We start from the raw sequence: 27,659 nt of genomic DNA on the forward strand, positions 1-27,659 counted from the left end.
AACGTACTGCTGCCCTGCACTGGTTTAAGTTGTGTGTTTGTTTTCGGAAGGACTATAATAGTTTATATAAATAAGCTGCTGTGTAGCCACGGGGGCAGCCATTCAAGCTGGAAAAGGAGAAAATGCACAGGTTACATAGCAGATAACAATTGTGTTTTATAATGTTTCTGCTATGTAACCTGTGCCTTTTCTCCTTTTTCTAGGTCAAATGGCTGCCCCCAGGGCTATAAACTATAGAAATGTTCCTGAAGCAAACACCCCATTGTTACCAGTGCAGGGTAACAGTACATTATGTATCACTTTGAAACACTTTAATTTTTTGGTGTTACTGTTTCTTTAACATTAAAGGAACAGTAACACCAAAAAATGAAAGTGTATAAAAGTAACTAAAATTTAATGTGCTGCTGCCCTGCACTGGTAAAAGTTGTGTGTTTACTTCAGAAAGTCTACTATAATTTATATAAATAAGCTGCTGTGTAGCCATGGAGGCAGCCATTCAAAGGAGAAAAGGCACAGGCACATAGCAGATAACAGATAAAACACTGTTGTATTCTACAGAACGTATCTGTTATCTGCTATGTAACCTGTGCCTTTTCTCCTTTTTTCCAGCTTGAATGGCTGCCCCCGGGGCTACACAGCAGCTTATTATATAAATTATAGTAGTGTTACTGTAGCAAACACACCAGTTTTACCAGTGCAGGGCAACAGTGCATTATATTTTTGTTACTTTAAAGCTCTATCATTTTTTGGTGTTACTGTTCCTTTAATATATTGAGATACCGCTAGTAACACAGGCAGACAAAAACACAAGGTAGAACCTTCCTACCTGCTAGTTGATCCAGACTCTTGCTCTGAACTAGTATGTTCCGTAGGCTTGCTCTGACTGGGGTATCAGTGATTGTTTTCTCTTTTCTACCAAACATGCAGCTATCTTTTCTTTGTATGTATATATAGACTTTAATTAATAAATATATGTATATATACATACATACACAAGTAGATATTTATGTAAATGTACATAAATATACTTACTGTGCACTATTCTCTCTGATCCTCTTTCACCATCACACTCTTGCTCACAATGATAGACGGACCCTACCTTGCAGGGTGGTATACTGCACCTGTTGGCATTACCCTGTTCCTTCTCTCTGTTAGCTTGTGGGGTGGGATCTCTGTGTCCATTTTTGGCCTGTCTGACCCGCCTCTGACTCTCTCTGTCTTTCTCTCCTGCTTGCAATGCATCTTGGGTAGAGTTGTGGAACACGCATCGGGAAGTGAAAAAGCAAAAAGCTATGGATAAACAGAGTAAGACATACTAGAAACCCCCTAAGCCTTTCTCAGAACTGCCAGCAGGGTGACCCCAGCCTCACATGCCCCAGGCAGGCATGGCACATTACCCAGTAGTAGTACAGAATAATAGGCCAGATGGAAATCACTGTTATTAACAGGCAGTGCCCAGAACCATGATCCTGAGACAGAGGTGTTTATACAGTTTGTATTGTGGTTTGACCATTTGGGCTAATGTTATGCCCACCAACAGTAGTTCCATTAAACCTTTATTTGCTTGCAGAGACATCAACTACCTCAAAGTCATCAGTTAGATAATTGTTCAGGCCAAGTGGAAATCTGGTGATTTTTTTCAGCCTAAACATAATAATTAAAACAATTAGAGTGTAATATTTTGGCACTTTATTTGGAAGTAGCAGAAGCTTACTGGGATACAGAGGTGAAGGGAGGCCAGTCAACCCCCCCCCCACCCCCCATCCTTTTTGCTATGTTCAGTTGGGCATATGTAAAGGTACATTAACTTCCACTAATAAATTTACAGACAGCCATAATTACTCAAATAATATCCTGCCCCTAAATCACAGGGAACAATCCCTACCTCCACCCCCTTAGGCTACTAAAGTCATTCAACAGGGACTGTTCAAGACTCTGAGTCTTGATCACTTCAACATGAAAACAGCAGAGAGAAGAGTTGAATGACTCTGCCAGTCTAAGGGGGTGACGTGATTGTCCCTGAATGTCAGATTTTCATGGTTTCCTATCAAACTAAGGATTATGTATGTCTGCATATTTTTAACTGTTCAGGTTAGTGATGCACTGGTGAGGCCAAAACCCTGGGGACCCTTAGGGCGGGCATGTTCGGGCCCTAGTGATGGGTTCTGGACAGGGGGCAGGTTAAATTTGCTGCCAGCCCCTCTTCAACCTCTATGCACTGTCCCAACCCCACTAGTCATGGGGAATATTTATATACTTGCACTTACTCTTCCCTAACCCTCCATTGAGGCTTAGCATCACAGTTGGAGAAATAATTTGAGAAAATGCAACATCCAGAGAGAAATGAGCTCTGTAAAACCATCACTGGATCATTATCCCACTTGTGACTTGGCGGCAGTTTGTGTCTGTAGCTGTATTTAAAGGGATACTCTGTAGCAGTCACTGTGTAATGTTCAGAGGTGAATGGGGTGCGCTGGCAGATTTAGTCATGACGAACGCTTTGTTGGGGTTTCTTTGAGTTTAGTAACTGTGGTGGTGACCTCACGGCTCCCTATTAAACCCCACCACGCTCCTTTCTACCCCTTCTCCAATGCTTTATTGTCACGCTCTCATCTCTTTCTCATGCCACTCAGCTCCATTAAACTGGTACTTGGGGGTGGCACTTGGACTGCTTTCACTTTCACTAAGCAACATAGGGGGTTATGCGGAAACATAGGCAAATGCCCCCCTAATCCTGTGATCCATAACAACCAATCTTAACTTTACTGATCTTGTGCAATTAGAAACAGAAATAAAAACTCTGATTGGCTGCAGTAGTCTCGGGCTGAGTTTGCCCATCTTACTGCATAACCCTGGCAGTGTCCATTTTAGCAGCGGTAACATTTCTAAGCAGGCAGTCAGCCTGTATCTCTTTGTATGCTCATATGCAAACCCGAGTTGATATAAGCACACAAGCGGCTGATTGTATTTATAACACAAATTTGGAAAGGTTGGTTTGGGTGCAAATATAAATTTGAGGAGAGCTTGATAATTGACATTTGCAAAGTCTACATAGAAATGTGTGTAACTTCCTCCCCATCTTCAGTCTCTAACACAGTCGAGTTGGCCTCTTCTATTTTAGACTCGGCATTGGCAATGCAGTACTCTGTCGTGAGTGTCTGGAATAAGGTTGTCTACTACCTATTATTGCTTCTGTCTGCTCTATCTCATGTTCAGCCATTTTGTCTTTGCGTCCTGCAGGTACCAAGCCAGCACCGCCTTTGGTTGATAGTGGGGAAACAGAGGAAAAGAAGTCCCAGATTAGCGCCGATAGTGGCCTGAGCGTCACATCTGGTTCTCAGGTCTGTGTTGGGTGATCTTTATATAAGTCTATAGAAGTTAGTGATGTGTGGGTCAACCCTAACCAGGCTCCCAATCTGAACCAGCAAGGTACCTCTGTTTATAGACCCGCGGCTGACCTGCCCCATATCTGGCATCACAAAGGGGGCGGTGTAGGCACGTATATAAATAGAGGCTGCCGGAGGCGGAGGCAGAAGCCGGGCAGAGTAAGGTCGTGGGCAGTGAGAGCTCAGCCTGATCCCGCCCACGACCTGCAAATGTTGTACAAATCTTGGTCCGAACCCACCTGACCTGCTGGTAAATCCACTGGTTTCGGGCCAGCCTGCACATTACTAATAGGAGTACAACTGAGAAAACACATCATATGTTTCTGCGTGCTGCTGTGCTCCTATGTCCTTTGTAGGTTCTTACCTGTAAAACTGGAGGGCCAGTGCCCAGATGTAGCCTTCTGTTAGCCAATACCTGCCCTATTTGGTATTGCATTAAACTTGATGCTTTAATGGGATCTAGCCTGTGACTGTATGGGTGTAACAGAAATAGGTTTCATAGAATAAAGCGATATAAAGTATTGACATTTTACGTGTCCTTAGTATGTAATTTATCTTTCTCTCTCTCTCACTGAAAACAGCGAAGCGATCTAGACACGGGCAGCATAGGACCCTCCATCCTTATCCGAAGTAGCAGCCAGGATTCGGAAATCAGCACAGTGGTAGGATCAGAACATTAAGAATAATATGGGGGGTAATAGGTGGGAGACTTGAATAGGATGAGGTATTTATTATGCAGATGTAACAGGCACATTTTGCTTTGCAGGTGAGTAACAGCTCAGGGGAAACACTGGGAGCCGACAGCGACTTAAGTAGCAACGCAGGGGATGCCTTGGGCGGCCCAGGAGGAAGCCACCTCTCGGGATCCAGAGGGGCTGTGTCCGACAGCGAGATTCAGATGAACTCATTCACCGGAGCCATCTTTGTAAGAGCAAATATGAAATAACATCAATAGATGTTTTTCAGGAGTTTTTAGAATTTCATTTTAAAATTGGAGGCTGCCCTGCTAGTCCTGGGAGGCCATTGCTGGCACACATTTTGCTGTGAAGCAGAGATAGCCAATTGAGTTTGATCCACACGCCCAGCTGAAAAAGTAACAGAGAGGGTGTTGAGCTACTTCTTTACTCTTCCTTTCACATTTCAAGCCATTAGGCTACACAGTTCATTCTTTAGAAGTGGTGGTTTTACTATTATGCTTTATATCACTATCCGTTCCTGTCCCAGTGAGGATTACAATGTTATATCACTTTCATACCACATAGTAGGGTGCTTGTGTGTGGTTTTGTAGTACCCAGTGGGGACTCACAGGCACAGTTGTGCATACAAATTCCTTGCAGATAGCCCCCCCCTAAATGAAATCAGTGTAGGAGTTTAGAGCTGCAAAGCCAACACGTGGCCATTTTACCGCTGTCCAGGTTTCAGATCCCTTATCTGGAAACCAGTTATCCAGAAAGCTCCAAGTTAAGGAAAGACCATCTCCAATAGGGTCCATTTTAAACAAATCATTCTAAGTTTGAAAAACAATTTCTTTCTTAGTAATAATAAAACAGTACCCTGTTGATCCCAACTAAGCTGCATGAGTCCATATTGGTGGGAAGCCCAGCTCCCAAGTATATATACTTATATAATAAGGACAGGGGGAATGACTGAGGGCTTAATCCTACAATTTCAGTCTGAATGTTAGTTTTAGATTGTTGCATCTAAACGTACGACCGATATCCAAACATTCAATGGAAGAAGACTAAAATCAGAATGTGTATGGCCACCCTTAGAGCTACATCTAGTCCCAAAATCCTACTTTATTCATACTTCTTTGCCATTTTCGTAGCGCAGACTTTTCATGTACTTTATATACACAGCTGACATTATAGTACAAATGTATTATACAAATATACATTTATTCATAAGTACTGGATTTTGTTTGTAACTATATGGGCTATTTAGCTGCAGGAGACTATTTGATATGTCAAATATATATAATATATCCCTTTACCCATTCTGTGATAGGGAAAGCCTCAGATGCTCCGCCCTGGTGAGAAAGAAAGGAATGTGAGTCCTGGGCGCCCCCAGCAAGACTTGAGCCAACGCATATACCTGTATGAGGGGCTTTTAGGTAAGATTTCCGTATCATGTAAAAGCAAAGGAAGCAAACTGACATGACATCAAGTATCCTACTTAATAGAAAACAACTGCCTTTTTCCCTGATTACTTGATCTCCCTGCCTCTACGTTACTCTTTCTCTCCCGTGCCCCAACAGTCTTTATTCACATCCACTTTCCTGCTATTCTGACAGCCGTGGAATTAGCATAAATTCACCTGATTTGACTTTCAGTCCCAATAGATTGCCGTGACATTGTGTTCTGCTATTATGAGACTCCAGTACTTCAGTTTTTCTGTATGTTATTCAACTCCTTGCATCTCTTTGTACTCACCACTTACCCCTGCCTTGTCTCTATCCCCACTTCTGTATCTCCCTTTTTTTTCTCTTGTTCTTACGCTGCCTATTGGTGCTGGCTGGCTCTGCAACAGGAAGAGATAAGGGCTCAGTCTGGGACCAGCTGGAAGATGCAGCCATGGAAACCTTCTCATTGAGTAATAACTCCCACAGATTGCCGCATTGACGTCTTGTGTGTTTGTGTTATGTGCTTGTTGTGCTCCGGAGCTTATTTGCCCCTTCTTTTTTTGTTGCTGACGTTGCCTTTGTTGACTTGGTTGTCAAGTTAAGGTTCCATCATTCAGCGTTCAACGTTTTCAAGTTATTCCAACTGCATTTATACTTATGTCACTGCTAACCCTGTAAACACTAGCATTAAGGCAGATGATCAGAGTGGCTTGGAAGGTTACCAGAAGAATTCCCAGTGGACCCTTGTTTGTGTAAATTCCCTTTGTACCTGGTGGTCTCCATCTAACTTTGGCACCTAAGGTAGGGTAACCAGATTCAGGGACGCATCTAAATATCCAGCTAGCAGGGCTGAACTGATTGCAGTTTACTTTAAATGCAATGCGTGCTGCCCTGCAACATGTATTAGAAGACATGTCCCTGAGAGCCCAATACAACACTGGGCATCTCTGACAAAGTTGGTAGAGGGGCAGAGCAGAGCGTACACGGTAACCAGAGGATTTCCTAATCAACCCTAGTCTGTGTAAATTCCCTTTGTACCATGTGGCCTCCATCTAATTGTGGCCCCTAAGGAGCCAAGTGCAACACTGGGCATCTCCCACAAGGTCGTTAGAGAGTCTGAGTGGTCTGTAAGGTTACCAGAGGGTTTCCCAGTGGACCCTATTCTATAGAAATACTCTTTGTACCACATGGCCTCAATCTAACTTTGGCCCCTAGGGAGCCCAATACAACACTGGTCATCTCCCACTCATGGCTAAATGCAAACTTGCTCAGATGCAATTAGCTGCACCCTAATACTTTGCTTTTAGTTTAATGTAGCGCTTACCATTTGCATTAGCTTTTCCAGTAATTTAATTGCCTTAGCCGTCAGACCAGCTGCAACAGACCACATCTACTCTTGTCTGGCAGCTGTATTTATAGCCCGGGAGTGCTTGTTTGAGGTCTGGCGGAGCAAAATTATATTTTAAAATGAAATTAACCCTGGGTGAGTGTTATGCTTATTTTTTCTTTTTTTATCTAAATCCCCCTTTTTTCTGCTTTATTGTCTAGTTGGCAAGTATATTATTATTGCTTGAGCAGCTTCTTTCTCTTAATATTTACACAAGCAACTTTGTCATGTTCATTGAGCATTAATAACCTCCAGCTCCAGTAGACAGAAACCAGGCCATAGGCCTGATCGTATGTTTTGCTAAGGAGGGGGGGGGGGTACATTATCCCTTTTAATACGTGACTGTTAGCATTGGACACCTTTCGACACTCCCTGGAGGGAGTACATTATCCCTTTTAATACATGATTGGTAGCATTGGACAGAGCAAACAGATGATTAAGTAGAACATCATTGCTATCCAACATTTTCAGTGCAGTCCCGATTACCTGTTATGGCTCATATTCTGGGCTAGGTTATAATAAAATTATCATGTCATAAGTGAATTCAGTGAAGGTCCACAGGCCACCAATTCTGGTGTAAGTATAAAGGGAAGCAGACCTTACAGTTGTGGAGGGGGCCTGGGGTATAGGGGGCCCAGACTGTGGGGTCTGCCTCCTCTGTATTTGTTAGAAATCCCCCCTCCCCAGGGAGCGCACAGGAAGTGAGGGACGTAGATAGAAAGTCAGGTGGAGGGAGGGCCAAGTAAGGGCTTCTTCCACTTTCCATTTATTTCTCTAGGCATTGAGTTGTGTTTGCAAAAAAGGGTTTTTATTATACGGTGTGTTTGTGCATGAGTCTGGGTTTTTGCCAGGTAGCGCTAAGATCCAAGCTGCTGGGAATCTGTTTTCATTTTTGCCCATCTTTCAGGTAAGGAGCGTTCCACTCTGTGGGACCAGATGCAGTTTTGGGAGGATGCTTTCCTAGACGCTGTTATGCTGGAGAGAGAAGGAATGGGTATGGACCAAGGCCCACAGGAGATGATAGACAGGTGAAACCTATTTCTCACACCTTCCTTAATGAATATGTAGTAAGATAATGTCCCGGCTAAAAGACATGTAATGCTCTAACATCATTCCCAGAGTACCACTGGGCTAACTGATACAGTAACAACCTATACCGCCCAAGGACATTGTGCTGTTCCCTTGTTAAAGAGCACATGTAAAAATAAATGTCGATTTCCATTTGTTACATTTGAAAGGTATTTTGGGAGCTTTGTTGTCCCGGGCACCCTGCCCCGAGAATCCTGTCCGACATTGGCCATTATGTTTAAATATAACATTCTATGAGGGTGTATTTATTAACATTGGAGAAAAACATCACTGGTGCATCCAATTTGATCTTTGCTTCAGTTCTAATTGCTGATATACCACCAGTGATATTTGTCTCCAATTGTGGCTAATATGGTTGTAGGACCCAGTGGTTGCTGGGACTTAAATAACAAATACAGACACACATGGGGAGGGCTTAACCACTCTCTCATAATGCACTGCTTTAGCTTTTCTATTTAATCCATCACTTAGGTATTTCTCTCTTGGCGACCATGACCGGAAGCGCTTAGAGGATGATGAGGATCGCCTGCTGGCCACTCTTTTGCACAATATGATTGCCTATATGATCATGATGAAGGTATATTTATCACATGGAATTGGGTGTTGGGCTTATGGGGATGTGTCTTTTCGTCCAATGAGCTTTTTGGGTTTTTATCTGTGTTATATAGATAATATAATGCTTATTCTGTTCTGCGCCTGCCTTTCCTCATAGGTGAATAAGACAGATCTACGCAGGAAGGTCAGGCGTATCCTTGGAAAGTGCCACATAGGCTTAGTGCACAGCCAACAAATTAATGAACTGCTGGACAGGGTGACTGACATGGTAAGGAAGACTCATGTACTGTTTGCTGATTGTTATATTACTGACTGCACATCAGCAGGGTAATATTAATTATAAAGCTGGCTAACTGGATAAAATAACCCACAGAATGGCCGCGATCTCAGTATTCGTCCCAGTGGGAGCCGTCACATCAAGAAGCAAACCTTTGTAGTGCATGCTGGGACAGACACAAGTGGGGACCTTTTCTTTATGGAGGTGAGTATCTACAAAAAGACCTGAGTACCTGATTTTTCTGTAAACTTCTTATTCAGCCTGCCATTCATTCCCTCTCGGATACATTTCAAGTAAAAACACCAAAAAAAGAAGACCATATGCAAATTGTTTCAGAAGGTAAAAATATGGTTTAAGAGTCCATTTGCATTGAAGAATTTTAAGCCACAGAATGACTTGTATATACTGTGGGACTGGACACCCGGGGGACCGTCAAGCTGCGGCAGGGAGGCTCAGCCTGACGCTCATTTGCTCTCCTGGATACACCTGAAAGCCCAGCTTGGAGGTCAGCTGCAGTTAGATTTAGGGTGAATATGTAGAATATGTATTTGCTGTCCTAGATACTCAATATTTTTACTCATTTCATAAGGGAGGAGGGCTTGCCAAGTTCTTCATTTGCGGTGCCACAGCAATGTGACCTGTGCTCTGATAAACTTCAGTCACACTTTACTGCTGCACAGCAAGTTGGAGTGATCTCACCCCCCTCCCAGCAGCCAATCAACAGAATAAAATAGGAAGGGAGCAAGATAGCAGCTCCCAGTAGTCTGGCTTGGGACTCCTCCAGTTACTCCAGTTGAGAGTAGGAGAAACGATAGGTTTCCTGAAAACAGTTCTAATGTGTAGTGCTGGCTCCTTCTGAAAGCTGAGACACAATGCACTGAGATGGCGCCTACACACCAATATTATAGCTAAAAATACATTTGTTGGTTCAAGAATAAAATTTTAAATTGTAGACTAAATTATTTGCTGTGTAAAAAAATAAAATAAAAATTACCCCATAAAAATCACGACAGAATCCCTTTAAACAGATGCAGATCCATTTGCAGTCAATTATTACTCTTACTCAGATTAGAGTGCCTGAAATGTCATATTTGCACCTATCGACTTCCAGAATGGGTGCAGGCTGACCTATCCAATATGTTTTAGTATGACTAGGTCAGTGGGACTGTCCATTCCATTAGGAATCAGCTGGGTGCTGAAGGCCCAACTGCAATTACACTAAGTCTGCAGTGTGGACAAACCCTTAAACAGACAGCTTCTCCCATGTGGCTTTTATCATTGCTCCTTAGGTTTGTGACGACTGCATCGTCCTTCGCAGCAACATCGGTGCCGTGTATGAACGTTGGTGGTACGAAAAACTTATTAACATGACTTATTGTCCCAAGACTAAAGTGCTCTGTCTGTGGAGGAGAAATGGCCAAGAAACTCAGCTCAACAAATTCTTCACCAAGAAGGTAACAGGGCTGTGTTTGGCAAAAGGGGAGGTTGAAAAGTCGTGAAGAAGTGGGAATGATCAGAGTTTGGGGTCTTTAAGCTCCATACACAATGGCAGATTAAATTAGCAAACCTGCACACTTCCCATAGTCCATGTATACTGGTTGGGGCAAGTAGGCCACATACACAAACCAACAATCACAGTTTTGTACAATATTATTGGTACATGCACGGCACGCTTAACTTTGTCCGGAGACAGGAGCTGCTGTTCATTAGTAGCTGCATTCTCTTTTCTACCTGTTAGAGGGAGATCTGCTCCTTCCTATGGTTTTACATGGCTTGAAAAACATTGCTTTCAAAGAGAGAGAGACCAATTAATCCCTGTACTGAAAAGGATTTGGCTCAGTGTACAATCTGGGAGTAGCCCTTAGAGGTTATTTGTTGGTCATGAGTTATGTTGACTATTGAGAATTTCAACTGAAGATATGCCTCTGCACTGCAAATTCCAACTCTGCGTGGGAAAATCTCTGCTATTTCATAAGCATTCAATATTTCTGCAGATTTATATAGATAGTATATCACTCTGATCTAAATCTGCTGGGGGTGGGGGGTAGTTTTAAAGCGCTCCAATGTTCTGGGAATACAGTTGACAACTTTGATTTTTTTTTTTATTTTTATTTTTTTTTTGCACCAGCACCACTTAGGTCTGGAAAAAACACAATCTTTCACTCTTGTTCCTCTACAATTCCTCTGCTCTGCTTTGTTTATCTATCTCTAGTGCCGGGAGCTGTACTACTGTGTGAAGGAGAGCATGGAACGGGCGGCAGCACGACAGCAGAGCATAAAGCCAGGTCAGTGAAGTCAAGAGATCCAAATCCGATCACACCATTCCATATTGCTTCCTATAACTGTGAGCTTCGAGGATAAGTAAACCTTGAAAATAAGTGAATGTAAAATTGATGTGAGTGCTATTCTAAGCACGTTTGCAATTTACATTCATTTTTTTTAATTTCTAGATATTAAGGGATAAAGTACTGTTAATATGAATGCATTTTGTTACAACAGCTGGTCAGTTTCCAACCATGTTGTTGTCAAGGACATTGTCAGGAGAAAGAAAGAAGGCTGATGGGCAGATAACTTTTCTCAAGTCTTTCACTTATTTTAAAGGGTTACTTATCCTTTCAGCATATTGATCTGAATGGGTAATAATTGCCGGTATATGGAGCTAGACAGTTCTCTCTTTTCATGCTTTTGCTCCTTGTGCCAGGGCCGGAACTTGGCGGAGAGTTTCCTGTCCAGGACATGAAGACAGGAGAAGGGGGTCTTCTTCAAGTTACCTTGGAGGGAATTAACCTAAAATTCATGCACAGTCAGGTATGAGGGGACCCTGTCAGTGGCTAGGGGGCAGTGTGCTTGTGTTTGGGTGTGGTGGAGATACCTGGAGTAGTGTGGCGTTCATTGTAAAACGGTCTCTGAGTGTGAATATTTTGAGAAGGTCAGTTCTGATAGGAAATGTGTGTTTATAGAAAGTAGCGCCAGTGACTGTGTGACTGTGCTGTGTTACTGCATGCCAAACAAGGATTATTTACTGACACGTGTGGGCTGTTAATGGGGTGTGTTGCTCTGTGTGGGTTGCAGTGTGCTAGGTATGACATATCCCCTTTTGCCTCTCAGCCTGTGTTTCCTTTGCTTGCTCTAGCTGTGTGACTCTCGTGCCTGTCTCTCGCTGTCTCTGCTCCATGCTTCTCTCTGCCTGCTTGGGGGGGTTTGTTTGATGCTGACTCTTTGTAACCCCCTTTTCCTGGCTCAGCCTGACCTCTCCCAGCGCTGACCCTTCATACACAGCTCATCCTCAGGCCAACCAGGGGGCAGGATGCTTTTATCAGGTTGCCTATGGGGTCCACAAGTCATCACAAGGCCACCCAGGGTTTGAAGTTTCAATAGGAGGTCAACAGCATCCAGGGAGCAATGTCATTTGGGACTTGTAAGCTACCTGTCGGTAATTTCAGAGGCACACGTGCCACTGGACTAGAGGCCACAGTAATCGCCATGTGATGCTAGATCCCTACACATCTCATCAGTTATTCCCCATATCCGAGTCCAAGCAGTGCCTGCGCTCCGTGCTGGGTGAGGAGCAGGGACGGATCTGATGACCAGGGGGCTCCATTTCCTGGCCTCCCACTGTCGATGTTTTTGGTTTGGGGCTGTGTGTTGCTGGGCTTAGGAAGTGAAGGGGAGGTGTGGTCTCGCTGTGTCACTAACAGTCTCATTTCTCTCCCACGCTCACTCCTCCTGCAAGGAGCGGAAGGTACTCACTCTGCCGCCATCTTTGCTTCTTGCTGCTCCCCCCACCTTCCTTTCCCGTTAGTTTTTGAGCTGTCTGTGTTGCCTCCTGTCTGACTTTCAATACCTGCCCCAGCTTTAGTTATGGTTTATCTCCTGATACTTTTTGCTGTGTTAGGTTGCGTCTCCCTATTACTCCACAACTGTTTCCCTCACCCCATCCCCTCACATCAACTCTGTTTATAGAAATGTTATAAATTGCACTGCTATTTCCATACATGAAGAATTAACCCATGCCTTCTGTCTCTCTCCCTTCCCCTCAAATCCTTTCCCATTCCTTCCTTTTTATTCTCTCTTGCTCTCTCTCACTCTTTCTCTTCTCACCGGCCTCCTACTTTTTCATTTGTGCCTTTTATGACCATTTCCATAATTCTCATGCATCACTATCACCATCTCTCCCATCCCAACACCCGTTTCCCCGTTTCCCTCTCTCCTCCAGGTTTTCATACAGCTGAATCATATTAAAAAGTGTAACACTGTACGGGGCGTCTTTGTCCTGGAGGAATTTGGTAATTACCGTCCTTGTGCTGCAGGGTCTGTATTGCAATGGCAGTAACGCAGAATGAAGAGACCCCCCCAGAGCCAGTTCTGGAGGAAATTGAGTGCGCTTAGAAGTATGGGGAGGGGGTTACAGGTCTTTGCCTCTGGGCTATGGGAGGTAATTGGTAAGGAATCGTTGGGTCTCTGAGTTACTGCCACATATTCTGTGCTTCACCTACTGTGACAGCTATGAAAACCTTCCTCTTCCAGATCAGGTAATGTCCTGCCAGTGCACAGTCCCTTTCACTATAGGGAATACAGGGGTGCTATAAAGGAATCTGTATTATTTATCTATAATAATATAAAATAAATCTTTACGGTATAACCAAAACAGTGAATCTGACTAGAAATGCCGTAGTTATACTGAACTTACTGCACCAGCCCAGAGGTTCTGCAGCCCTTTAACAGTAATGATGTAGGCCTTTAGCTGCTCCCCATCTTGGATCTTGTAAGGCCATATTTTGTGTCAGTGGCACTGAACATGCTCAGTGTGCTCTGGGATGCTGGTAAAAAGCTAAGCTTAGGGGTCATGGGTCATGGGAATTAGACTCTAACTCTAAAGGGCTGATTATTATATTGTATTTATACAGTAGATCATCAGTCCCTAAGCTCAGGTAAATGCCAGCAGCCCAGAGCTTGTGCTGGGAATCGGCAAAGATGGGGGGCTACTGGGGGCACAGATCTACCCTGCTAAAGGGCTGTGGGGCCTTGGGCTGGTACAGAACCCCAAACATATGGTGTAGCATTTCTAGTGTCTTTGTTAAGTTATAGATCTTCTTTAAGACCTGACCTTGGGACCCACAAACTATGTAAGTTTTTATAATTTACTTTTAGCGTCACAGTTGGATCAGTAACTGGATGGTGATACTGACCCTGCTGGACTGATCTTGCTGTTCTTCTGTGAGAAAGTTTTGGGTGGAGTGATGGAGGGGCTGTATGGGTACCTGATACCATTTACTGGTCACATGATATTATTTTGTGATCCAGCGACCGCCATCGTCTTTATTTCTATTTCTGGTCATATGACCCATTTTGTTTCCTAATGGCCTGCGTGGAGCTGCAAGGAGCACATATTAGCTTGAAATAACATAAAAGTATGCATTTTAGCACCAATATCTGCTCCGTGTAGCTCTATACCAGGCCCACACCATGCCCGTCAGTGGCACTACAGAGAGTGCAATGGCTGGGGGAAAACACAGGCGGAGAAAAGTGAATAATCTACTCCGTGTGGCCTTACGTTAGATTTTTATTAGGTCTTACTGTAATCATCAGCATTAGATGTCGCTGGTTTGTGCAACTGTAACCCCCCCCCCCCCAATTATTTGCCCCCCACTTTCTACATGATTTTTCTTTATGGCTTATTGTCATTTATCTTTCATCCCTGGGTGCCATTGTTTTACTCATAATACTGTGGTGCTTGAATCCTTTATGGCTTTGTGAGGTGGGTGTCCCCAGTCCTGTCTGTGATCACATACCTTCTCCCCTGGGTGCCACCACGTGACTTGATCATCCGTTGGTCTTACAAATCTTTAACCTGTTGTCTCCTTTGGCTTTTTTTTATTTTTTCCTATTTGTGTTTTTCAATTGTCTGTTTTGTCTCTTGGGTCCGGTTTTAGTTCCTGAAACTAAAGAAGTGGTGAGCCACAAATACAAGACACCCATGGTAAGTACATATTGTCCGAGATGCCATTTTTATATACTACTTGGCTGGGTGTGAAATGGTCATTGTTTCAGCCCCAAATTGTATTGCTGTCAGTAGCTCATAGCCCACAGTTATATAGCTGCCCACCCATGGTTATAGATACCAGTAGATCATTTGCTGCTGACTGCAATAGCCTTGCTATGTTCTGCAGTATACATAGAGGCTTGCAACTTTTGGTGTAAAATGTATTCACCAGGATATTACAAGATGGCAGTAATTAAGTTATAATACACGAGCCATGAATATCTTATGCGAATATCGGTGCTTAGTGATGTATTTTCTTTTGCATCACTAATAATAAATAATGTACCCCCTCTTATAAAATATAGGGTTATTAGTAGTCACCTCGGAGTTCCATGACCTGTATGAAAGCATTGGCCTCGTGCTCTAATATGGTCATGGAACTCCTCGGTGACTTATAAAATCCCTATATTGTACAACAGGGGGTACATTATTCACTATATAATCTAGTATTTAGGGCTATAGTGCATGGGATGTTTGGATACACCAGGAATCACTGGGGCTATTTGGTTACAGTAATGGCGCTGCTGCATGTTTCTGAGGCTTATGGCAGGCTCTGGGCTGCTCACACTGCCTTGCAATAGAAGCCTATGCTCCCACCCTAAAAGTAGGGATGCACCAAATCCAAGTCCCTGTTTGGGATTCAGCCAGTTCCCAGCACTATTTTAAAGGATTCTGCCAAACCCAGGTCCATGTGACTTTCAGGGTCTGGAAAACAGAATGCAACATTTTTTTTTTCAAAATGAATGCAATTTAATTTATTTTTCTCAAATTTGGCTATGCAAATTCTGTTTCGGTTTGGGCAGAATCTTTTGTGGAGGATTTGTTATTCCTATTATGTGGCTTTGTTACACTAGTGATTATCACTAGATCAGAAAGTGTTTATTTGGATAAAACTGTATTCGAGTCATTTATTTGCACAGGACAGAGATTATAGATGAGCCTTTTGGAAGGAATTGTTAGTGCTTTTTCATTTTCTTTTCCAACTCTTGAACAGGCTGGCACCCTGTGGTAGAATATGTTACAAGCTATCCAACCCCCCAATAAGATGTTGAACTGTTTTCATTGCTTTCTGTAGGCCCATGAGATCTGCTACTCCGTCCTGTGTCTTTTCTCCTACGTGGCCGCCATCAGAGGAAAGGAGGCAGAGCTGAAGAGTAGACCCCCTCGGCCTGTGTCAAGCTGACCTACCACCTCCCTCGTCAACCACAACCTTGGTCCCCAGTCCACCCCCTTCCATGCAGCCAGCTGTTACCTGGGTATATTGGTACAACATTCCCTCCAGCCATGGAGCCTGCACAAATACCCATGTATTAGCTCCACTACATGTCTTGATAGTTTTTTTTTTTTTATATACCTCCCCCCGCTTGTGTGTCGTGTGCTTTGCGTGTTACTGGCAGTCCTGCAAGGAGTTACGCTCAACTCTTCCAGATCTACAGACGTGTGTCTTCATTTTCTGGTTCCACATTCATGCTTTATATAGTGTGTTGGTGTTATTGTCGCTGACTGCTAGCATAGGACTGAGTGGGACTGCTTCGGTTATATTGGGAGGGGAGGATGAAGAAATCACGCAGGCTTTTTGCCAGCTCAAGCACACACCCGGCTTCTCCATCACAAGTGGAACCACCTGCATCTGACCCATTGGCTACCAGAACCTGGGACTCTACCCTCCTCTAGGTGTCCTGGTAACTTATGGGCAAACAGTGGCTGAACTTGAAGCAGACGGTAATCTTCATGGTACTTAATGTAAATACTGCGTATGTGAAACTACTGTCTGTATCTTTCCCTGGCACAAGATGTAAATATCCAAGTCTTTCTTATTTATAGAAATCTGTACAGTTCCATGAATGTGCAATAAACGGCATTCTGATGCAGTCCTCATTACGGTTGTCCTTTGGTGATTTCATGCTCAGCTGATGTCTGATTTTGGGGCCCACAAGTTATTTCTCTGTCCCTTTCTTGCCTCGTCCTTAAATACAAGGGAAGGAATTGCTTGGGCCCTGCAGGGTCATCATTATCAGCAGTGGCATTTTCTATAGGGCAGAGATGTCCAACATACATTCTGACAAGAGTAAGACCACCATTGAAAGGGCAGCTTCAGCCACATTAAAGTTTGACTTAGAGCAGGGGTGCCCAGACTTTGTCACCCTGTGATCTACTCTTGCCTCCAACATAAGATCTACCACAGTTAATATTGTGCGATATCTATCATTTGGCGCAATAAGCAAGAAAAAGTATCAATCAATATTTAACAAATACACACAGTAATATATAAATGCAGTGCCAAATTCACATTTAATGCCCATTTAATGCATTTTTCAAGTGCCAACTTCAAGTTTAATTTAAAAGGATTGTAGCAGTTTTTACTTCCCTTCCTTATGGCCCACTTTGTAGTCTGCACACAAGCATATATAAAGTAGAAACAAATATATACAGCGGCCCGGTGGGACAATCTTCTATACTGGGATGAACTACAAAGACAGATAGCTTGAGCAGCAGCACTCAAAAGCTCCAGTATGAAATGGTAGTTACTATAAAATGTGACCCCCTGGTGACTATCCCCCTATCCTCTACTAGACAACCTTCCGTCTAGAATTCTTTCCCCCCCCCCTCTTCCCTGGACATAATAATCCAATCCAACATTCATAAGCAGCTCTGACAACGGACAGTTTCTTTTCCCTCTTTGTTCTTTTACCTTTGCATAATAAGCATTATGAGTAACACGATGTACCTCAAACTTATCTCGCATCATGACTAATATGCCTGTTACCACCATTGAAATGTTGTTTATTACTATTCTCACTGAAGGTTGTGATTGTACACAAAACCCAATAAAAATAAAAAAAAAGCTCCAGTATGAGGTGGCGGTATGTCACCCCACTGCATTCCACTTCGAGGTCTACCAGAAACTTTAAAGTGATCTACTGGTAGACCGCAACCTACCTTTTGGGCACCCCTGACTTAGAGTATTTGAACAGTGGTATTGACCTAGGAACGGTGAGATGGGCAGGGAAATAACTCAGCTATGGGAATCCTACCCTACAGTTTGTAGCACTAGAGGGAAAAACCATGGGGATAAGCCAGGAACAGCAAGGGCTGAGAAAGGGCCTGAGAATTCTTCCTACAGTTTCCAGGGAACCATGGGACATAAGACTCCCTCCTATCTATTAGCTACCCATCCTTCTGTGGTCTTCCTATATTTGGGTTTAATGCTGTGCCCCTTCCTCTGGAAATGTTCCTTCTCTCCTGCTTCTTAATCTGCTTTCCCTCAGCAGGAGCAGGTGTGGTGAGATCAGCCTTCCATATGTGGAACATTGGTCTGAAACCCCTCTCTGGTTAAACAGTCAGCGGCTGAGAATGTTGCACCTTCTGCATTCATCCAAAATGAGACCCTTGGTGACGTGTCCATGACAGGACCACACTTGCTGCTCAAAATAGCATTCCTAAACCAACGACGGGCACTAAACTGTGATCCTAGGATCCTGCAGATCGGCCTGTATCCATATCAAGGAAACAGAAACAGCCTTGGAATCTCTGGGTTACAAGAAGAAAATCACACGCTGGAGGGGGCACACACTGGCCACTCCTCTTATTTGATGCTCTGGTTTAATATAATTATTGGTGCATTTCCGTTACCATCTGCAGTACCATATTTAGTCACTGTGACTGCCTGTCTTGTTGTGACTCCATGATGTCCATATGCATTAAATATGATAGTATTACACTGCGGTTCATTGTAGCAGCCGGGGACTGCCATGTTCTTCTCACAGAGAAATCAGTTGCACTTATGCAGTGGCAGAGATTTCTCTGCAAAGTAAGAATAGAGGCTGTGCCTGTAACTAGGTCTGTGCTCTTCATTATGTAGAAAAGGCTTATCCAGAAGAGCAAAAACCCCGTCCAGTGCTTAAGGCAGCCCTAGGGAGGGTATCATCATAGTTTATGAGCCTCTCTGTGTTGTCAATTGACCGCTTAATACAACTTCTCTTGTTGTGCTACTTCTATCGGCTCTCACCCCAGTCCCTCATTGTAATATGCACACCCCACCACAGTAGTTGCATATCTGGCATTCTCTTGAAAACACAATACATGGCCAGAAGCATGTGGGCACAGCAACACCATACCCATATGGTTGTTGAACACAACTTTAAAACTATAGACATTAATATGCCCTGTTTGCTGCTGTAACAGCCTCTGCTTTTCCAGGTAGGCTTCCAATGGATTATGAAACATGACTGCAGGGATTTGCTCCTATTGAGAAACAAGAGCATCAATGAGGTTGGGAAATGGGGCCTGGCTTGCTATATTCCCCCATTTACCTTCCTCCTTCTTTCATTTTTTTCAGAGAATGTAATTGCCCTGCTCCTATTGCTAATGGCGACATGCTTTACATCAATACAGCTGACACTTGGCATTGTGTATCTGTATGACCTTAAGCTTGTGTGCAGCTGCCCGACCATAGAAACCAAGTTCATTTAGCTCTCAATTAATGGTTCTTTTGCTTATGATGTTCCTTTTGAGGCATTTTGGGACCTGGTAGTGAGTGTTGCAAATTACTTCATGCTCAATGCGCTTAAGAACTTGGTGGTCCCATTCTGTGAGCTTGTGTGATGCCTGCTGCTTTGAAGTTGAGTTGTGGCTTTGTGATGTTTTCACTTCACAAAAGAACTAATGTTAAAGGAGTGTCACATACCTTTGGCCATATAGTGTCAATGTATTTTTCAATATATTTTTTGGAAAGCTAGTTTGCCCAACAATATAATCTGCACATGTTTTGGAGTAATTTAGGTAATTTAGAATGAATAAGTAAAGGTGCCCGTACAGTATAAGATCAGCTTTTTTGGCATCCTGACCAAACAGTGGCTCTTTCCCCCAATATGCCCACCTAAAATGGGTGATATCATTCTAATCCGGTCATTCGGTCCTAGGGCCAAAGGATTGCATTATAATGAAGGGGATACGAGCCGCTGAAGGCAGTAAAGCTGCCGAATTGGTCTCAAAAACCCGAATTGCCAGCTTAAATCTGCATGTGTATGGCCACCCTAAAGCTGGCCATACACGCACCGATAATATCGTACGAAACCTCGTTTCGTACGATATTCGGTGAGTGTATGGCAAGTCGGCGAGTCGACCGATATCGCAGGAAGCTGCTGATATCGGTCGACTCGCCGATCGGGTGGGTTAAAAGATTTTGATCGGGCGCCTGACCAAAATCTGCTTTCAGCGCTGAATTGGCAGAAGGAGGTAGAAATCCTATTGTTTCTACCTCCTTATCTGCCTGTTTCAGCCCTGAAGGTTAGTGGCGGATCTGACGATCTTTCGTGCGACCGATTGTCGCACGAAAGATCGTCAGATCGCCACGTGTGTGGCCACCTTAAGGCAACTAACCTAACCCAGCGAAATGATTACGGCAAAGAAGGCCAGCACTGCAAATTTGAGCCTTGAGTTGCAGTTCTTACCCAGAAACTGTTTGCTTTTCTGCATGACGCTGTGATGTAAGGGTGACCTCCAAAATCAACTCCAATAATTTATCAAGCTAAAAGGCTTTCACAAATGATACAGCTGCCCTCGGTGCCACCCAAGTAAAGGTACGTGCCTCATCAATAAATAATCCTGTACTACATTTCGTTGGTAGCTGGAACAGAAAGGTGATAGTTGAAGTCAGGCAGGATTACCCACCAGGGAGATACTGCTAATCTTACCTACCTGTCAATCTCTGTGCCTGTAACAGCCCCCTCTGTAACTGAACCAACTTCTGTCAGTCTCAGGCCTTGTCATAGGAGAAGTTAAACTCTTTGGGCACTGAGGTTCTGTGTATGTGAGAATATAATTGCCTGTTAACACCTATGGACTGCACTGATTGGGCAGTAAATACGAATTTTAAAATCCCAAATTTACTACTGTATTTAATGCTGTGATTACAGATTTCACAAGGGGGCTTCTTATAACGACTGGATGCCTATTTGGTCTAAGCATTAAATGGACACTGGAGAGCTCATCCCCTGCCCAAGCATTCATAATCTGCCTATGGGGCCCAGAAGAGTTCTATGGAGGTTTTACACTTCCTTTACAAAATTTTATTAGGAATAACTGTCTGGCTTCTGTTGGAACTGGGACCAAAATACCATTACTGTTCATTCTGTTCACTCACTTTGGGTCAACTGGAGAACTTTGTTGGTCTGTGTGTTGCCGACTAAAGATCCAAGTCACATCTACCTTTAATGAGTCAGGAACAAATGGCTGATAAAGAGAAGATTTTTCAGGGATATCGACATACCCTTTCCCCATGTTCACTGGCCAGATAACCATTCTGCACAGAATGGAGGATTTATGCTTGGGGTGTATACTGTAAAAATGCATCTTTAAGGATCAGGCGCCTGATAAAGGCCAAGGTGTCATGATGAAATGCTGGTATTAACCCCATTCGGGGTAATTCAGCCACCTGAGATCACTTGTGGTGAAAGACAAAGTTTATTTGACAGGGGCTTCCTGGATTCTGCACACTCAAGGGTCCCTTTTTACATGGGAATATAATAAAAAGGGAGTTACAAATGGGAGAGCATAGAGATATCTCTTAAAAACAAAGAACTGCTCTTACAGCCAAACAGGTGGCTCTGCCTTCAAGGCCAGGGTAGTAGTAACCAAGGCTAGCTTGAGAACCTTACCCATCCACGTCAGGGGAGGCTGTACGGGGGACTCTTCTCTTTCAAACCATCACACAGAGCTCTTTCTCCAAAACTAGGAGAATATGGAAAGTGTTAAAGAGCTCTTGTAGAATGAACAATACCAGTGACCTTGGTCAACAACAGGGAACAGGTCATGACAGTCACCAAAAACTCACCTGTGGCGCCAGCTGCTTAAAGGCCACCATAATGATGATCCCACCAGTGTGCCCTATTCAACTTTTCCATTTTCCTCAGTGGCAATCCTGGGGAAAGTCACTGGATTCTCTTAGCAGTCTGAAGACAAACCTGATACGCTACATGGTCCGTGGCTATTACTGTGCCTGGTCACAAACCCTGTTTTGCCTTTGTAAAAAATACATTTTATTTTGTATATCTGACGTTCCCTGCCCTTACACGCAGAGTAGGACTGAGGTACCCAGGGCCAACCACCCAGCCACCTCTGCTTTCTGCTCTGCCCCCGGCCACCGCCATTCCTGCTCCATTATGCTACTTCCTTCGCTGTTAAAAATGAAAGATGACCATGCGTTCCACTGTGAAATGTATGGCCATCTTTAATTTTTAAGAGTCACTGATGCTATTGCTGTAAGAATATTGTTGTATATAACTGAAGCAATCTGTGTCATACACTGGATTTTGTTTTGGTTTTTTTCCTGTTTTCCTTGCTTTATTTTCTATTTTAAATCTATGATGCCATTTGTACAAGATTTATACACACATTTTACTGTATGTGAAAAAAGTGATAAATCTCAAGAAAATAAAAGTTACAAAAAAGAAAAGATTCGAAGTCTCACATAAGGGGGAGTCTATATACTTCAGTGAGTCCATATGTATAGATCTCTCAGGATAACCTAACCAGGAGGGGTTCCCATAAGGACCTGTGGCCCCCTTGCAGTCCTCAGCTCTCAGTCCAGGCTTTTAATCTCTGAATGAGCTTTGATCAGCTATAAGTTAGGATGGGCACCACCCCACAATCACCCACTTAACCCAATGATGGTCCTGCCTAACCAAAAGGAAAAGTTTTCGTTTCAGTTAGGCAGGTCTCTTCCACATCGGGGTAAGTAGGTGGTTGTGAAATGGTGGCGGGGATGAAATGTGGCTGGAATTAGCCTGAATAAAACAGTTGCCAACGAGTGGCTACAGCCAAGTCAAATTTGGAGTGTGGGCTAGAAAGCTATAGGCAATTTATTAATGCCACTGAGTGGCCAGAGGCAGGCCTGTTTTTGACCCTGCACACTCTCCTTTTTGTGTCAATGGAAGGTGCTCCCCATTTACAATATTTTATATTGTTTATCACAAAACCTCCCACTTTCCCTTTACGTACAAATGACACTTCTTTAATTAACAAAACAAATATTAGTCATTGCTCATACCCAACAATCTCTCCATATCTGTGTGGGTTTCCTCCCACACTGTAAGGCAAAAAAAACAGAATAAAATGGACAATAGTATGTGTGAATGTGATAGGAACCTTATACTGTAAGGTCCACTGGGGCAGGGACTGATGGGAATTATGTATAATCATTAATATGATGACATTAAACAGATAATTGTTTTTTGTGGTGGGTCGGGCTTGTCTAGAGGGGCAGATTTATGCCCCATTTATTAACAAATATCAAAAATCATTAAGTATCTTACAGGCTTCTGTAGATTACAAGACAAGAGCCTACATTTTGGTAGAGGGCTGCAGATATTGGCATACATGCTAAGATCTCTGCTTGTTCAAAAGCCATCACCTTATGATGTACTGTAAATCAGGGGTGGGCAAACTTTTTAGCCCAGGGGCCACATTGACTTTTTAAATTTGACAGACGGGCCGGGCCAGCATTACGCCGTTTCTGCTCGTCAGTCCCCAGACGCCAAGTCTCGCGTGATGAGTCAGAAGGCCGGATTTAAAAGACCAACGGGCCATAGTTTGCCCACCCCTGATGTAAATCCTACTGAGAGATCAACACATTTGGCCTATAGTGCATACAAGAGACCACAGGGCCCACTGGGCAATCATGGATTTTGCTTGTTTGACAGTTTTAAAGGATTAGTTCCGTGTAAAAATTAAACTGGGTAAGACAGACTGCACAAAATAAAATATATTTGTAATTTGGTTAGGAAAAAAGGTAATCTATAAAAGCTGGAGTGAGCAAATGTCTAACATACTGTAATAGCCAGGAGCATACATTGTGCCATGTAATGCTGCAATTCTTCTATATACCTATGCCATTCATAAGATCCATCCTGGAGCTGAGTCTTCAAGAGTGGGAATCCAACCCCCATGACAGGCACAGTGTGCCCCTTAACACTTTATGACACAATGTGCCCCCCCTGCGTGTCAAGTTTTGCCCCCAGTGTTTTACAGCAGGCTGTCTTGCCCCCTTGCACTTCATGGCAGGCACAGTGTGAAACCCCTAGTGTTTAACGACAGGCACAGTGTGGTCTCCACTGTTTTACAGCAGGCACAGTGTGGCCCCTTTAGTGTTTTTCAGCAGGCACAGTGTGGCCCCTTAAGTGTTTTATAGCAGGCACAGTGTGGCACCTTTAGTGTTTTACAGCAGGCACAGTGTGGCCCCTTCAGTGTTTTTCAGCAGGCACAGTGTGGCCCCAGAATTTTGCATAGTGTGCATGGCCAACATTTCATGACAGGCACTATGTATCCTCCCCCCCAGCATTTCATAAAAGGCATAGTGTGGTACCCCAGCACAGGGTTGCCAGGTTGGCGATTTTCCCGCCAAATTGGGCCACTAATTTAAAGCCCTGGCAGGTTTACAAAGTACGAACCCCACAAGGTACAGTTTTGGGCTTTTCTTTGGAGCCTTGGCGGGTTTGTAGTTTGGAAACTAGCCAAAGTTTTCCCCCTTGTGTGTCTGTTCCACTGCATGCTGGGTAATGTAATTTGTATCTAACAATTAGCCTACAGCTAGGATTAATTTAAAACTACAATACCCAGCATGCAATTGGACAGTATCGACAGAGGCTCCATTTTGTATTTCTTTTTGCTCTTTCAGGCTCAACCTGTCTGTTCTACAACCTGCTCCCTGCTCTATAGGGTGTGTGATTGTACTGTTACTTTCTACTGTGATGTGGGGGCAGTTCTGCAGTTGATCATTAAGCTAATGGGGCTGCTGAGAGTTGTAGTTCAGCGCACCCATATGTATATCATGTCTGGGGTTAATGCAACATTCTGAATCTATTTCTGTAGTGACTTCCCAGCAGGACTGGGCACAGAGGGCAGGGAATTATCAGCCATCCCAATAACTGGAGAGGGGGTGCAGGGTTTTGGTTTTTTTATACGCTAAAGGCATGGTTTCCATATATACTTTTGTTTTTTAGAATTTGTTTTCATTGCACATATTGGGCTACTTTCAAAGTGGCTTTTGCCTAGTTTTGGGCTGGTTTTAGAACTGACTTTGGCTAGTTTGGAAAAATAAATCTGGCAGCCCTGCCCCAGCATCTCACAACAGGGCAGTGTGGCTGCAGTTTCACAACAATACAATTTTACGACAGTGTGGCTTCTCCCAGCCACGGTGCAGCCCCCGGAATTTCCTACCAGGCACAGTATAGCCCCCTAGTGTTTTTTAGTATTTTATTAGACACAGTGCGTGCAATAATGTGCTTTTGTAAATGCAATTTATTAAGTGAGAAAGGAGAATTACTGAGGTGTGCAGAAAGATGGGGCAGATATCCCCTTTGAATAAAGGTCCCCATACACGGGCCGACTATAGCTGCCGATATGGGTCCGATTCGGCAGCTAATCGGCCCGTGTATGGGCAGAACAGAGCGGCCTGGCCGACCGATATCTGGCCTGAAATTGGCCAGATCTCGGTCGGCCAGGTTAGAAAATCCAGTTGGATCGGGGACCGCATCGGCTCGTTGATGCGGTCCCCGAACCGACTGCCCCATAACCACAAATGTAATCCGATCGTTTGGCCCCAGGGCCAAACGATCGGATTATTTTTTTTTAAAATTACTTGCTACCCGATATCGCCCACCCGTAGGTGGGGATATCGGGTGAAGATCCGCTCGCTTGGCGACATTGCCAAGCGAGCGGATCTTATAGTGTATGGGCACCTTTACCTACAGGACAGTATCTTAAATGTTTGGAAGCCATACATGTTTTATGTACACAATATATGTGCATCAGAGGGTTGTATGTTAAATGTTTGCATTATGGCAGAATTATTGAAAAAACACCCACTGGTTTGTAAGTAAAAATTAGACACAACTCTATTAGAACCCTATTAAGTAACCCTTACAGAGATCAGTGTGAAAAAAACTATGGTTGCCAGCCAGCCAAACATGGAATAATCCTTGTTTTTATATAGAACAAATGGCTGTTACTCTCCAAAGCAATGGGCTAAACCATAGCTGTCTGTGCTTTATTTGTAGATGGGCACGGCGGAGGGATCACACTTCAGGCACTGACAGACCTAGATGCCCACAAAGAAAGCGCCGGCGCGTACGGATTTATAAGGAAAACTTCCAGTGCATAGATATGAGCGCCAACTACGTCGCATTTGTACCTATATCTCCGCACAAGCCAATTGTGCAAAATCGGAGCACAGAATGGGTTAGCTTGCCCCGGGAGATGTTACAAACACCATTGCCTCCTATTTTGTGAGGCGCCAAGTCACTGGGCCAATCAGGAAAACTCCCGCGCTTCCAGTCTGTGACGTCACGTAGCAACAGTCCCGGCGCTTAGTAACCAGACAGCGGCCATATTTGAGTTAGCGGCAGTTTTGCTGAGGGGGCTTTGCCTACTCGCTCGTTGGGTGAGCTGCTCTTATCCTTTCTGTTAAGGGTCCGACGTATTGGGGAGCCGGGGGGTGGGGGGCGCACTGATACACAGGGGAGAGAGGCCTGGCAAGGTGTATGTAGTTCTGGGTATATCAGTGGCAGTGTTAGTGTGGAGTAGAAGGCCATATTTACCCATTTTGGGAGAATGAATACTTTCCAAAAATATATATCTTTCTGGTGGTGAATGTACTTTTTTTAATGGCTTTACCCCACATAAAATGCATTAAATAGGTAAACAGAAATGATGGGCCCTATGGAGTGTTTATTTGGGGCCCTACACACCAGGGAAACCGACGCGCATTGGGCGTAAAGCTGCTCAGTGCAACCTTGGAATTCATATTTATGTTTTATCTTGGTACCCAATGACACATGGAAGATAAATCGCTGCATGTTTTGAGGTGATTTTTAAAAAATGTCAGGCTTTTTTTTTGTAAAAGCCACTCATTTTCGGAAAACGTTGCGGTTTGGAGTGGAATTTTTGGCCTTAAAAACTAAAATATGCCAATTTCAGCATACAGGTATCGGACCCCTTATCCGGAAACCCGTTATCCAGAAAGCTCCGAATTACGGAAAGCCTGTCTCCCATAGACTCAATTATAAGCAAATAATTCGGAATTTTAAAACTGATTTTCTTTTTTTATGTAGAAATAAAACAGAACCTTGTAATTGATCCCAACTAAGATATAATTACCCCTTATTGGGGGCAGAACAGCCCTATTGGGTTTATTTAATGGTTAAATGATTCCCTTTTCTCTGTAATAATAAAACAGTACCTGTACTTGATCCCAACTAAGATATAATTACCCCTTATTGGGGGCAGAACAGCCCTATTGGGTTTATTTCATGGTTAAATGATTCCCTTTTCTCTGTAATAATAAAACAGTACCTGTACTTGATCCCAACTAAGATATAATTACCCCTTATTGGGGCAGAACAGCCCTATTGGGTTTATTTAATGGTTAAATGATTCCCTTTTCTCTGTAATAATAAAACAGTACCTGTACTTGATCCCAACTAAGATATAATTACCCCTTATTGGGGGCAGAACAGCCCTATTGGGTTTATTTAATGGTTAAATGATTCCCTTTTCTCTGTAATAATAAAACAGTACCTGTACTTGATCCCAGCTAAGATATAAATAATCCTTATTGGATGCAAAACAATCCTATTGGGTTTAATTAATGTTTTATTAATTTTTTAGTAGACTTAAGGTGTGGAGATCCAAATTATGGAAAGACCCCTTATCCGGAATACCCTTGGTCCCGAGCATTCTGGATAACGGGTCCTATACCTGTACTACTGAAAGTTTGACCTGTACAAGTTAGAAATCTCCAT

The 27,659-nt window shown here is 43.5% G+C and overlaps 1 protein-coding gene across 50 annotated transcripts in view; it reads left to right on the forward strand.

The window, feature by feature from the left end:
• The window catches only part of madd (MAP-kinase activating death domain), a 55,225-nt gene extending 38,488 nt beyond the window's left edge, over positions 1-16,737 (forward strand). For 6 of the 50 annotated variants that reach the window (XM_012961368.3, XM_012961387.3, XM_012961376.3 and 3 more), the window contains 17 exons: positions 1,252-1,305; positions 3,241-3,341; positions 3,968-4,048; positions 4,153-4,311; positions 5,394-5,499; positions 5,916-5,978; positions 7,803-7,923; positions 8,456-8,561; positions 8,697-8,807; positions 8,913-9,020; positions 10,106-10,270; positions 11,029-11,101; positions 11,518-11,624; positions 12,550-12,558; positions 13,033-13,102; positions 14,750-14,796; positions 15,935-16,737. In XM_012961368.3, coding sequence (XP_012816822.1) covers positions 1,252-1,305; positions 3,241-3,341; positions 3,968-4,048; positions 4,153-4,311; positions 5,394-5,499; positions 5,916-5,978; positions 7,803-7,923; positions 8,456-8,561; positions 8,697-8,807; positions 8,913-9,020; positions 10,106-10,270; positions 11,029-11,101; positions 11,518-11,624; positions 12,550-12,558; positions 13,033-13,102; positions 14,750-14,796; positions 15,935-16,042 — 1,589 coding nt within the window. In that variant the 3' untranslated portion in view covers positions 16,043-16,737. 50 annotated transcript variants of the gene reach the window in all.
• Positions 16,738-27,659: the final 10,922 nt, after the last annotated feature.

Source organism: Xenopus tropicalis, chromosome 4 (genome assembly GCF_000004195.4).
Source record: "Xenopus tropicalis strain Nigerian chromosome 4, UCB_Xtro_10.0, whole genome shotgun sequence".
NCBI classification, from domain to species: domain Eukaryota; kingdom Metazoa; phylum Chordata; class Amphibia; order Anura; family Pipidae; genus Xenopus; species Xenopus tropicalis.